The sequence below is a fragment of the Euleptes europaea genome, chromosome 19 (assembly GCF_029931775.1).
Source record: "Euleptes europaea isolate rEulEur1 chromosome 19, rEulEur1.hap1, whole genome shotgun sequence".
Classification (NCBI taxonomy): domain Eukaryota; kingdom Metazoa; phylum Chordata; class Lepidosauria; order Squamata; family Sphaerodactylidae; genus Euleptes; species Euleptes europaea.
In genome coordinates, this window is record NC_079330.1 from 36,813,641 (window position 1) to 36,827,988 (window position 14,348).

Below are 14,348 nucleotides of genomic sequence, written 5' to 3' on the forward strand. Positions count from 1 at the left end.
TTGATCCAAGGAGCAAGTTTGGGAGTGACAGCCTGGGTAGGACCTGGGGGCAGAAAGAAGCAGGAGATAATCAGGAGATCGTCGATCCAGCTGACCCAGGTTTTCCCCGGAAGCTGCAAATCCCTTCCAAAGGGAGGCGCCAAGGGCAGAATCGTCCCTGGCTCAGTTGGATCCAGAAGGGCCGTTTCCACTTGACGTGAGTCTCTAGAACTCCTCCCCAAGCCCGTCCCTCCATTAACTAGCTTCCTGACCGAGCTCTCTGGAATTGAGCTTCTAATCATTCCAGTCCACCAGTCTAGGCAGACTCCTTCATCCTTGGCAGTGTTCTCCATCAACAGCTTATCAGGACCGAACTACACACAATGTCGGGGACTGTGGATCACATCCCCAAATGTTTAATTTGGCCTGAAATAGTATTAGGTGGGGGCAGGGTCTCAAGCACTTCAGAAGGGGGATGTTTAATTCCCCTCCCTATACCCTGATTGAAAATTTTCTCCATCTGTTTTAAGCCCCCAGTATGGAAAATTACAAGAACTTGCTTTTTTTCCTACTGTGACTTAAAGTAGCTTGCTGGAAGGATATTCTGGATCATGGAATTCCATGTCTCCCCCAGCCGCAATCCTGCCTGTTTTCCCACCATGCCTCAGGTGTCTTTTATGGCTGAATTATACATTGAGGGATCCAGTCCCAGATCCTTGATATCACATGCAGTCCAACCCTCCTGAGTCAATTAACAGAAAGTAAGGTAAAACAGTAAAGGTAAAGGTCCCCTGTGCGAGCATTGGGTCATTCCTGGCCCATGGGGTGACATCACATCCCGAAGTTTACTAGGCAGACTCTGTTTACGGGGTGGTTTGTCATTGCCTTCCCCAGTCGTCTACACTTTACCCCCAGCAAGCTGGGATGTATTTTGGACTTTCCTCCTCAGGCTGGGGGCAAGGGGGTTGTGGTCCTTTGTCTGTCTCCTGGAACATTCGCTTGAGCCCTCACCCGTCTCCAGTTGATGCCGTAATGCCAACACCGTTGTACCCAGTTTGCTTTCCATTCTGCTTTTAAGTTTCCTACAACCTCTTTGCCTTTTTCTGCATGGGGCCAAATTTTCGCAGGGATTGCACCGCACCACAAACCAGAACCAAATATAGTGTACTGAAGATGCTGTTCACTCTAATTCTTCACTCCGGTACCTTTCATCTGAATTCTTAGGTTCTGTGGGGTTCAACTTAAAAGGACACTGTTTCTTTATTTTTTTTAAAAAAAATTCTAAGCTTGTTTCTTGTCTGTGGAGGGAAAAGTGGGGAAAATAAGCCCACTTTTTTTTTTTAAGATGTGGGGACTGAATGGTTTTACAAGAAGCTGCCTTAAGTACTGGCTCAGTTCAGCTCGTTCCTGAAGAATTAAGGTGAAGAGCATTTTTTTTCATTTTCATTTGGGCTTTGATAGACCTGATTTGCAGTTTACCATGATCTTGTGCTTGTTAGTTTTTGTGTGCTAACTACATCAGTCCGTCCCCCAAATCCCATATGTTGCTGTTAATGGGCCTTGCGTTGCAGTAACAGCAGACTCCCGTTTCCCAAAAATGAAGTCCATTTTTTGGAGGAGAAAAACTACTCCAAGCCAAATTGCTGTGCTGGATACTCGTGCGTGATTTGGCCATTCCTCCTTCCTCCTTCCACCCAAATTTGAAAGTGTGGCTGGGAGGAAGACCGAACCGAAGGAGAGCGGGTTTTGCTTGCATGTTTTAACACGGCTGCCTCTGATGCCTTGCCTTAATTGGACATCATGGATGAGCTGAAGGCCAGTGGTTGATGAAAAGCATCATCCGGAGGAAGGTTAAGATCAGGGGTTGTGTTTTTCCTGGCTGGTAACTGTTGGTTGTGTTAGCCTTCTGGGCCCAAATGGCCAGATGTTTGGATTAAGCGGGAGAGAAAATGGATGGATGGGATGGACGTGTGGGGGGGGGGACATGGAAGGGAGGCGTGGGGTCTATCCTTGCCTGTCCTTGTCAAATCGTAGTGGAAAGCTTCCTTCCGGCAGAGGTTCAGACGTCTTCCTGTTTCTCCCCTCCCTCCTTTCCCCTAGATATCACCGACATGATGGAGATTCAGGGATTCGGCACCAGCTTGTTGCCATGGCAGCTGGAACCTTGCAGCCAAGGGTCCTCGTGTCTGTCGTGTTCGACGAGCAGCTCTCCTTATGACCCGCCCAGCTGCTGCAGCTGCATTCACGACAGGTGATTTGATTTGGCTGTCAAACCGGGATGTGCATGAACCCAGCTGGTTGCCCGGGCACAGTGGCAAGTCCAGTGACAAGCCAGAGTTTTGCACCTTCCAGGCGGATGTGATGTCTGAGTGCAGCCTGAGTCTTGGAGTACTCTGGGCAGTTTTATTTGAGGGGGGGTGAAGGAAAGGAGAAACCCAAGAGGAATTCTGGCAAGTTCGGTGCCTGGAAAGCACCGAGGGTGCTGGCCCTGGGGATGTTGCCAGCCGCAAAGAGAGCACTGTTACTCCTGCATCAAAAATCATTGTTTGTTGTCTTTACCTCCTGACGGGTCCTCGAAAGAGGAGCACTCAGAATATTTATTTATTCACTTCATTTATGCACAGTCGCCCAGTCAGCTTCCATGGCAGAGTGGGGGTTTGAAACTGGGTCTCCCCGCTCCTAGTCTGTCACAGTAACCACCACACCATGCTGGTGGAAAGACTCATTTTTCTTCCGGTCTAGATCAGGGCAGCACTGGATTCCTGCCTATTGATTCCTGGATTCCTGGCCAATGTACAGTTCTTTATTTATTTGTATTTTTATATGGCCCCAGAATGGACTTCCAAAGGATCGTGCAGTGTTTAAAAACTAGAACAGATAACCAGTGGAAATGTCATTTTGATGAGGTCTCAGTCCTGCCAGCTAGCAGTAAGCAGGAGAGAGGGATTTTCAGCCAGACCCCGGCTCGGTGGGGGTGGGGTGTTTGGCTGCTGTGGTCCCCTTTTCTGGCTCTTGGAAGCTGTAATGAGAGGAGTTCCTCCCTGGATCCAGGCCCAGGCAAACAGGGGAGGTTCCTGGGCAGTCTGTGCCCTCCCTCTGGCCTGGCTGGTGGTGGTGGAGTGGCAGGCTTCAGAGACAGCAAATCAGCAGGGCTCTGCCATTCAAAGGGGTTTATTTGGAGGACAGAAGTGATGATGGAGCTGGAGAGAATCCAGCAGGTGTAGTCCTTTTGGGGACTTTGAGGTCATCTGGTCCTGGGTCATTTAGGGCTCTCATGGTAAAACCTGGTACTATTAACTCATGGGCTATTAACTCCTTTGTTGGAACTATCAGATAGAACTAAAGGACTTGTGAGATTCTAAAGCTTTCATCTACTGGAGGAAAGCAGTAACAGCGCCAAAGCTGAGGGGGGTGTAGTTGACATCCCTCCTTCATGAGTCGTCGTTACTTTTGTTACATATTAGTAGCACTGTTGTCATTCTTTATTACACTAATTTCACATTATTCATGTATATGATACTTTAGGATGACGTGACAGAAAAAGCAGGATCCATCCAGAGTTGTTTCCAACTTAAATTTGAGTGGAGAGGGAGGATGACTGGAGAGGGCAGTTATACACACTTGGTTTGCTTCCGCTAGAGATGGAAATAAGGAGAGAATTGTTGTTGCTGTGTGAGAGACAGTGACCTTCAGTGGTGTGTTCGACGTAGACTTGGGAGACCCATCTTTGGATCCCTGCCCTGAAGCTCCTGAGCGCAGCACGGAAACGCTGGATACAGATGCTTTAAAGAAATAAACAAAGCTCTCTGGTGATTACCGTCACAGTCTTTTTTCGGCTTCACCAGCCAGTGCCGGATTTACCTCTAGGCTTGGCAGGCTGAAGCCCAGGGCCTCAAAATCTAAGTGGCCTCCAGCCAAGGTGTGTAATATTTTTGACACTGTCGTGGGCCTTTCTTACGCATGCTGCACTCTCGCAGAACGAGACTCACCATTCAGAGGAGACAGTGAAAAATCTGGATCTCCAAATAACAACAATGATCTTGGTCTTTTAGAACTAGTAGCAAAATTTGATCCAAATTTTTACTCATATCAATCAGTGTGGAAATTCCAGATCAGGAAATCCCTCTTATTTGTCAAAAACTGTATGTCAGGAAATTATTCAACCCATGGCAAAAAAGTTAAGGACGCAATTCTGGTTGACGTGAAAAAGCCGGCATGTTTCAGCTTGACAGCAGATCCCACCCCTGACATTTCACATTCTGATTGGTTGACTTTAATTATCAGATATGTATCACCTGAAGACAGTTTACCAAGTGAGGTTTTACCTTTCCTTGAGCTAAAAGACAACTCAGGAGAAAGTTGTCAGGCTGATTTACAGTGCATTCCTAAGGAGAGTTACTCCAATCTAAGCCCATTGAAATGAATGGGCTTAGACTGGAGTAACTCTATGTAGGAATGCACTGATAGTGTTTAACTTTCTCACTGCTGAGCTTGAAATTGACTTTAGAAAATGCCGACAAGGTTGGTAGGTACAACTGTATGCAGCAAAAAATCATTGGAAAAACAAAAACAAATTTGCAACTGCTGCCTTGATGCAGTGAACTGTTTTGGCATTATCAAAGAAATGTATACCTTCTTTTCATCCTCCACAAAGAGATGGGCAGTTCTAAAATCATTTTTGCAACCTCAGTCAAAAGTGCCTAAATATTTGTCAGCCACTAGGTGGGAGGCACATGAAAAAGCCACAGGCGCTATTTTGGAAAGTTACAGCGCTGTCACCCAGGCCCTCGGTCATGTGTACTCTGATGTTAATGAGAAGGGTGATACCAGGCTTCAAACTAACAACCAGAACTGAGTTGAGTACTTGTGCATGTTTGTACTGTTCACTTCAGGATTTTTAAAGCAAAATTAGAGAAGATTTGGATTAGCTTGAGCAGCAAGCAAAAGCCACCTTACCAAATGTTAACTGCAGAACTGTCACAAGGAGACAAAGAGTAAGGAGACGGCAAGGAAACGACAGAAGTGGCGCCTGGTCCTAATGCCTCAGATGAACTCTCTTCAAGAGATACGTTTAGGATAAAATCCTTTATTCCTATACTAGATGCACTTGAAGGCAATTTAAGAAGAAGAGCTACGGTGTACAGTGATGTTGCACAAATGTTTTCCTTTCTTGCTAATCTAAGCAAGAAATTCAGCAAGGTGTTGAACTGTTGGTGGAAGCATACCTGGAAGATGTTGACCTGAAACTTACTGATGAACTTTTCCCTTTCACTTATACGTGAGACAAAGCCATCAGCCTACAGAAGAGCAGAGTCACTGTCTCATACAAATATCAAATTATATACAAAGAAAAAAATCAGATGTCCTTCCCTGATGGGGAAGCAATCTTGTGGCTATATCTTAGCTTAATGGTCACTAACTGCTCAGGAGAGAGGTCTTTTTCGGGCCTCAAAAGAATTAAAAAATGAATTAAGGGCCACAATGTCTCAAGAGAGGCTGTCTGCACTGAGCAGTCTGTGCACTGAAATGACAAACTTGGACAAATTTTGATGAACTTTTGGATGATTTTGTATGAGAAAGGCCAGAAAAAAAAACTTTTTTAGTCTTAGTGTATTTGATTATTGTAGTTTCTTTAACAGCAAACATACAATTTCATTTTCCTAAAAATTCCTGCGTATTCCACAAAATGTTTACAAAGTTTGGTTATTGCAAAAAAAATTTAACAGTGTTATTTTTAACATTAATGCTTTCCCCCCAATCACTACGGTATTTAACAATAACATCTTATGTCCTTTAGAGGAGGAATTGTGAATTGCGGAATTTTAAACACCCGTCATCACCCTTGGCTTCACTAATTTTGTTTAAAACACTATTCCATCTTCCTTTAGCCGTGGGGTTTGGAGTTTGGGAGGGGTCTTACAAGTGGAATAGCCGAGGGCTTCTCTTCATCTCAATCCAGCACTGCACTCAGCATAGGCATAAACTATGGGGGGGGGGGCTGATAGTAGCCATGGATAGCCCTATCCTTCATGAACATGTCCACTTCCTTCTTAAAACCTTCTTCTGAGCAGAGACTTTGGGGAGGTGAGAATGAGGAACTGGGGCAAATAGTGGTAACAAGGCAGGAAGTCCTACAGCGTCTAGACCAGTGGTTCCCAACCTTTTTTTGACCAGGGACCACTAGGACTTTTTTGTTCGGTGCAGGGACCCCAAGGTTCAAAATAAAAATTCCGAGAATTTGAAAATAAACTTTAATCATAACTGTTAGTTAAACATTAAACTTCGAATAATACTTGAATATATATTTTTATAATAGAGAACTTTTAATTGAAAATATTAATTTATTATGGGTTTATAACTTGGTTTCATGGACCTTAATTTAGTTCTCGCGGACCCCTGGGGGTCCACGGACCCCCGGTTGGGAACCAGTGGTCTAGACAAACTGCAAACGAACAAGTCACAAGAACCAGACGGTATTCATCCTAGAGTTCTTCAAGAACTCAAATGGGAAATTGCTGAACTCCCAACAGTGATATGCAACATGCCCCTTAGATCAGCCTCTGTACCAGAGGACTGGAGAATGGCCAATGTAACACCCATTTATAAAAAAGGTTCTGGGGGGACCCAGGAAATTACAGGCCAGTTAGCTTAACGTCTGTTCCAGGTAGCATTATTAAAGATAGAATTGTCAAGCATATAGAAGGGCAAGGCCTGCTGAGCAAAACCCAACATGGCTTCTGTAAAGGTAGGTCTTGTCTCACTAACCTTTTAGATTTTTTTGAACGTGTCAATAAGCATGTGGACAGGAATGAGCCTGTGGACATTTTGTATTTGGATTTCCAGAAGGCTTTTGACAAAGTCTGCTAAGCAAAGACTGCTAAGCAAACTTCATAGTCATAGGATAAGAGGACAAGTCCTCTTATAGATTGAGAGCTGGTTGCAAAATAGGAAGCAGCGAGTAGGAATCAATGGTCAGTTCTCACAATGGAGGGATGTGAGCAGTGGGGTCCCTCAGGGATCTGTGTTGGGACGGGGGCTTTTCAACCTGTTCATCAATGACCTGGAGTTGGGGGTAAACTGCGAGGTGGCCAAGTTTGCAGATGACACCAAATTATTTAGGGTGGTTAAAACAAAACCAGACTGTGAAGAGCTTCAAAAGGATCTCCACAAACTGGAAAAATGGGCATTAAAATGGCAAATGAGATTCAATGGGAGCAACTAAAGTGATGCATATTGGGGCAAAAAATCCCAACTTCACATATGCACTGATGGGATCTGTGCTGGCAGCAACAGACCAAGAAAGGAAGCTTGGGGTTGTGGTGGATCACACAATGATGATGTTAACCTAGTGTGCAGCTGCTGTGAAAAAGACAAATTCCATGCTGGCCATAATCAGACAAGGAATAGAGAATAAAACTGCTGTTACCATATTGCTCTTGTACAAATCTATGGTGAGACCACACTTGGAATACTGTGTACAGTTCTGGTCACCATACCTAAAAAAGGATATTGCAGAGCTTGAGAAGGTGCAGAAAAGAGCAACCAAAATGATCAGGGGACAAGAGCAATTGCCCTATCCTCATAAGGCAGTTGCTCTAGTACCCTGATCATTTTGGTTAAAAGCAGTTAAAACACTTAGGGATGTTTAGCTTGGAAAGAAGGTGGCTGAGGGGAGACATGATAGAGGTCTATAAAATTATGCATGGTATTGTAAGCTCTTGACCCATCGAACCAGAAATCACCACAGAGACAATCAGATTCCAAGCAGATGGCTTTACTGGTCAAATAGGCAATACAGTGCTTTGAAGGCAAGATGACAGCTATGAGTTGTCTTGCCCGTTATTTGGAAATATAAGGCAGAGAAACGGCGGGAGATTACAAAGCATAAACAGAGCATTATTTCCCAGGAGTGGCGTTCCCAGGCTTTGGTATGTGAAGCCGTCCTTGGAGTCTGGACGGTTCAGCAGAGAAACGAAAGGAAACATCTAAACCGAGATAACAGCCTGACATCCTGCTCCCCTTAAGGTCCCCTCCCATCCGGCAAGGGGGCTGGTCTGTCTGGGTAGGTATTGTGAAAGGCGTTGACGAGTTTGGGGGCGGAGACATCCCGTGCGCGAACCCATTCGTCATAGGCAGGGGGGAAGTGTTTCCAGCGGATCAGGTATTGCAAGGCCCCATGGTGTATGCGGGAATCCAGGATTTTGGAGACTTCGAAATGTTCTCCCCCCCCCCACCATTATGGGCTGTTCAGGAGGCCGCTCCGGGTGCCATTGCGGGGAAGCAACATGGGGCTTTAGAAGGCTGATATGGAAAACGGGGTGCACACGCCTCAGAGTTTTGGGGAGAGACAGTTCCACCGTGACAGGATTTATGATGCGGATGATGGGAAATGGGCCAATGTATTTAGCATTGAGCTTATGGCACGGACGGGTGGAGCGCAGGTTCTTGGTGGAAAGGTATACCAAGTTACCTACTTGCAGGTCCCCACCGGGGGAACGATGCTTGTCAGCCTGCGCCTTGTATATGCGCTTGGCTCGGTCTAGGTTGCTAACCAGCCAGGGCCATGTTGTACGGAGGGTGTGTGCCCAAGAGGCAATGTCGGCATCCCCCTCCCCCTCCAATCCTTCTATTGGGGTGATAGGACCGAAGTCCTGTCCATACACTGCATAAAACGGGCTGAAACCTGTGGACTGATGTACAGCATTATTGTAGGCATATTCTGCAAAAGGCAACAGTTCCACCCAGTCATCTTGGTGGTAATTGACATAACAGCGCAAATAGCATTCAAGTACAGCATTGACACGTTCGGTTTGACCATCCGTTTGGGGATGGTATGCACTAGACAACCCCTGCTCCACCCCCACCAATTTGAGAAAAGCTTTCCAAAACTTAGCAACGAAACTACTTCCGCGGTCGCAGATTATCTTGCGCGGAAACGAATGTAGTCTAAAGACATGTGACACGAAGAGGCGGGCCAACATCTGAGCGGAGGGGATCCCTGCACATGGAACCAAATGTATTTGCTTAGAAAATAAGTCAGTGATAACCCATAACACAGTTTTTCCCCCGCTGAGAGGGAGATCCGTCATAAAATCCATAGCAATCACTTCCCAGGGTTTGCTGGGTATTTCAAGTGGTTGCAGTAGTCCTGGGGGCTTGCCTTGAGATCGTTTGACTGTGGCGCAAACAGGACAGCTGCGAATAAAAGAGTCAATGTCAGAACACATTCCCCCCCACCAAAATTGTCTGCGCAACAGGTGAAGGGTCTTTAGGAACCCAAAGTGTCCAGCTGTTTTTACTCCATGAGCCAAGTGTAAGACGTCTTTTCAGAGCGCTTTGGGCACATATAATTTCGAGTCTTTGTACCAAGAGCCTCCTTGTTCGATTACACCAGGAGGCAGGGTTTGATCAGAGCGTTCCATAAGGCATTGTTCCCGAAGGGAATTTAAGAAAGATTCGGAGACGGGAACCCCCCCTTGTTTACAGTGGTAGTAGGAGCAGTTATGGGGGTTGATGAAGGGGAAGCGCTTACGTGCGGTGGTGTGCAGACTGCAGGCGGCTGGGCCGCCGGTTGGGTTGGAGGAGCTGGAGCGCCGGCTATCGTGTGTTTCCGTTGTGGGGGCAGCTGGGCGGCCGGTAGGGCTGGAGGAGCTTGCGCGCCGGCTACCATGTGCTTCCGCTGGGGCAGCGTCTGGGATCGAGTTTGTACAGCCAGTACGGGCAGGGCTTCTCTTTGAGCGGGCGTAAATAAAGAGTTTGTTGGCCGATCGAGTTTCGCCGGGTATTGAGGCAACCGGGAGAGAGCATCTGCGAGAACGTTTTGTTTTCCAGGGACATGCTTCAGGACAAAACGAAACTGAGCAAAGAATTCCGCCCAACGCTGTTGTTTCGCGGATAACTTATGGGTTCCCGTGAGGGCAGCTAGATTCTTGTGATCGGTCCATACTTCGAAGGGGACTTTAGACCCTTCCAGGAATTGTCGCCATAGAGTAAGCGCATGGTGAACGGCTGAGGCTTCTTTCTCCCAAATGGGCCAGTTCAATTGGGAGTGCGCAAATTTCTTTGAGAAATAAGCGCAGGGGTGAAGGAGACCATCTGGTCCTCTTTGGAGCAGGGCCCCTCCCATAGCCACGTCGGAGGCATCGACTTGTACAATGAACATTCGATTTGGGTCTGGGTGCCGTAGCACAGGTTCCGACGTGAAAAGGCGTTTGAGGGCTACAAAGGCGGTCTGGCATTGATCAGTCCACAGTATCTTAGCGGAGGGTAATGTAGCAGAGCTTTCTTTACCCTTGGTTTTCAGAAGGTGGGCAGCGCTATTTGGGCGAAGTTAGGGATAAATCCGCGGTAGAAATTAGCAAAGCCCAGAAACTGTTGTACTTGCTTGCGGTTGGAGGGAGGAGTCCAATCGAGGACAGATTGGACCTTGGCCGGGTCCATGCTAAGGCCATGGTGGGAGATTATATATCCCAAGAAAGTTATTTTGCTCTGGTGAAATTCGCATTTAGCCAACTTTGCAAAGAGTTGGTGATTGCGCAGGCGGTGCAGAACTTCTCGGACCAAAGTGACGTGCTCGTCCATGGTTTTTGAATAAATAAGAATGTCATCCAAATAAACTACCACCCCGCGGTACAGTAAATCATGGAGGATTTCGTTGATGAGTTGCATGAAGACCCCCGGAGCTCCTTTTAACCCGAAGGGCATCACAAGGAATTCAAACATTCCAAAACAGCTAGAGAAGGCAGTGAGGGGTTCGTCCCCCTCGCGGATACGGACGCGGTAGTAGGCTTCTACTAGGTCCAATTTGGAGAATATACGTCCTTCTTGTAGTTGTCCCAAAATATCTGAAATTAGCGGTATAGGATAGGCGTTGGCTTGAGTAACTGCATTGAGTTTTCGGAAGTCAATGCAGAGGCGTAGGTCGCCCTCCTTTTTTCGGACGAAAAACGCGGGGGCTGAGTTGGGAGCATTCGATGGGCGAATGAACCCTCTGGCAAGGTTTTTGTCCAAAAAGTCCCGTAGTACAGTGCGCTCGGAAGTGCTCATAGGGTAAATCTTACTCTTGGTTAATGTGCAGTCCTTCACCACCTCAATTGCACAGTCAGTGGCCCGGTGGGGGGGGGGGTAAGGCATCACATTCTTTAATGTTAAAAACATCCGCAAAGTCCTGGTATACATCAGGTAGGGACGGCGGTGATGGGACATCGGAGATTAATGCCGGAGCGGGTGGAGACAGCACCGCAACTTGCTGTCGGTGCTGGTCGCAAAGGAGATAGTGTTCGTCTCCCAGTCTATACTGGGACTATGACCTTTAATCCAGTTAATTCCCAGGACCACTTCAAATCGGATAGGGGCTATGGTAAAGTCTATTTGCTCCCAGTGGGAACCAATACCCATCGCTACTCCCCGTGTGCGATGATCGACTGGTCCCCCCTTAAAAGGGCTCCCATCCATCTGGGCAAATTGGACGGGAGCTGGTAAAGCCTCGGACTTGACTTTGAGGGCTGCAAACGTGGCCTCACTGATTAAAGTGCGGCCGCAGCCAGAGTCAATAAGTGCCTTGACAGGCAGTTGGGGACCCCCTTTATAGTGTTGCAACACTGCGTCCACATACACCGTATTTTCTACTTCTTTCACCTTTGTCGGTTTCGTAGGTTTTGCAGGAGAAACTGCGGGGGTCTGCGGGGACGTTCCATTCACCGCAGACTGTGACCGGTTATTAGACAGGTCAAGAGGCGAGTCCAGGTTTAGCGCTGGGGTATCCTGGAGATGATCCCCGTCCGAAGATGGAGAATTGTCCCCCACTGGGGCACTTGTAATCCGAGACCCGGAGGGGTCTGTAGAAACAGGAAGATCGGGAGAGTCTCTGAACTGAAGTGCAGAGGGTGTGAACCGACCTGGCGTTGTACTGCGGGCGGCTGCGGTGCCTCCGCGTTGAGGTCTCCCCCGGTTTTGTGACAGGTCAGGAAGCGAGTCCAGGGTTAACGCTGGGGTATCCCAGGGAAGATCCCTGTCCGAAGATGGAGAATTGTCCCCCACTGGGGCACTTGTAATCCAGGACCCGGAGGGGTCTGCAGAAGTAGGAAGCGCAGAGGGTGTGGGCCGTCCCGGTGCTGATGTCAGGCTGTTATCTCGGTTTAGATGTTTCCTTTCGTTTCTCTGCTGAACCGTCCAGACTTCAAGGACGGCTTCACATACCAAAGCCTGGGAACGCCACTCCTGGGAAATAATGCTCTGTTTATGCTTTGTAATCTCCCGCCGTTTCTCTGCCTTATATTTCCAAATAACGGGCAAGACAACGGATAGCTGTCATAATGTAAGCTCTTGACCCATCGAACCAGAAATCACCACAGAGACAATCAGATTCCAAGCAGATGGCTTTACTGGTCAAATAGGCAATACAGTGCTTTGAAGGCAAGATGACAGCTATGAGTTGTCTTGCCCGTTATTTGGAAATATAAGGCAGAGAAACGGCGGGAGATTACAAAGCATAAACAGAGCATTATTTCCCAGGAGTGGCGTTCCCAGGCTTTGGTATGTGAAGCCGTCCTTGAAGTCTGGACGGTTCAGCAGAGAAACGAAAGGAAACATCTAAACCGAGATAACAGCCTGACAGGTATGGAGAGAGTGGACAGGGAGAAGGTTTTCTCCTTCATAATACTAGAACGCGAGGTCATCTGCTGAAGCTGAAGGATGAGAGATTCAAAACAGATAAAAGGAAGTATTTCTTCACACAACACATAGTTAAATTGTGGAACTTCCTGCCCCAGGATGTGGTGGTGGCTGCCAGCTTAGAAGGTTTTAAGAGGAGAGTGGACATGTTCATGGAGGAGAGGGGTATTCATGGCTACTAGCAAAAATGGATACTAGTCATGATGCATATCTGTTCTCTCCAGGATCAGATGAGCATGCCTATTAGGTGCCATGGAAGACAGACAGGATAATGCTGCTGCAGCTGTCTTTGTGGGCTTCCTAGAGGCACCTGATTGGCCACTGTGTGAACAGACTGCTGGACTTCATGGACCTTGGTCTGATCCAGCATGGCCTTTCTTATGTGTCATTTAAGTACAGGGTATTTTGAATTGCTACATCTTAATGAGTGGGTTGTACCTAGATGATGCAATCTGTATAGGTTTACCACTAATTATACCAGCACATGCCAACTATTGGGGTGGGGAGGTGAAGGGAAATTGGGAAGGATAGGTGGAATATGGCAGGAGAGGATGCTTGTGGGAGCAGCAGAAGGGGCAATAGGGGATTAGGAGAATATTTGATTCTACTGTAATTTAAAAAATGTAAATAAACAGTTTGCATTGTTAATTAAAAGTTAAAGTTGTCTTTCAGCTATCTGAAGATCATTTGTTGAAGCCTCCCTAAATTTCTGGGGAGCCCCTCCCTAAATCCCCCATGGCCCTGCCCCCATAGATAGTGGCAAAGGAAGCCCCTCCCTGTGATGTCACTCGCCCCTCCCAATGATGTCATAGCAATGCCTCTGGCCTAGCCCCAGCCCCCCCTGGGAAATTGGAAAGTCTACGCCAGGGGTGCCGAACTCATTTGTTAGGAGGGCCGGATATGACATAAATGTCACTTGGTCGAGCCGGGCCATGTGCACATAAATAAATACAAGAGAAAGAAAGAAAGAAAGAAAGAAAGAAAGAAAGAAAGAAAGAAAGAAAGAAAGAAAGAAAGAAAGAAAGAAAGAAAGAAAGAAAGAAAGAAAGAAAGGTCATTTACGCACTGGAGGTTTTGCCTTGAATTTGCCGCTCTCTGGTCTAGATGCACATTTTCCCCATCCGAATGCTCAAAACTCCGCAGGTGTGTGTGTGATTTTTGAGTTTTGAGAATTTGGGTGGGGAAAATGTGCATCTGGAGAGCAGCAAATCCAAGGCAAAACCTCCACGAAGGAAGGAAGGAAGGTCATTTACGCACTGGAGGTTTTGCCTTGGATTTGCCACTCTCTAGTCTAGATGCACATTCTCCCCATCTGAATGCTCAAAACTCTGCGGGGGGTGGGGGTTATTTTTGAGTTTTGAGCAAAACGCCCCTGCCATCCCAGCTGACCCGTGGCCCATAGGGGTTGCAGCAAAACGCCCTCCCCCGCCATCCCAGCTGACCTGTGGCCTATCGGGCCCCGGCAAAATACACCACCCCACCATACCCGCGGCCCATTGGGGCTGCGGCAAAACATGGCAAAACGTCCCCCGCCCCCCCGTTGACCCATGGGCCATTGCAAAACGCCCCCGCCCACCAGCTGACCCGCGGCCCAATGGGGCCGCTGCAAAACACCTCCCTGCCCCCCCAGCTGACCCGTAACCCATTGGGGCCGCAGCAAAACACTGCAAAACGGCCCCCTGCCATCCCAGCTGACC

The 14,348-nt window shown here is 47.5% G+C and overlaps 1 protein-coding gene across 1 annotated transcript in view; it reads left to right on the forward strand.

Moving 5' to 3' along the window:
• The window catches only part of SGSM2 (small G protein signaling modulator 2), a 138,910-nt gene that overhangs the window by 110,817 nt on the left and 13,745 nt on the right, over positions 1-14,348 (forward strand). The window contains exon 12 of the mRNA XM_056865427.1: positions 2,080-2,230. Within this exon, the coding sequence (XP_056721405.1) occupies positions 2,080-2,230 (151 nt within the window). The remainder of the gene's footprint in view (positions 1-2,079; positions 2,231-14,348) is intronic.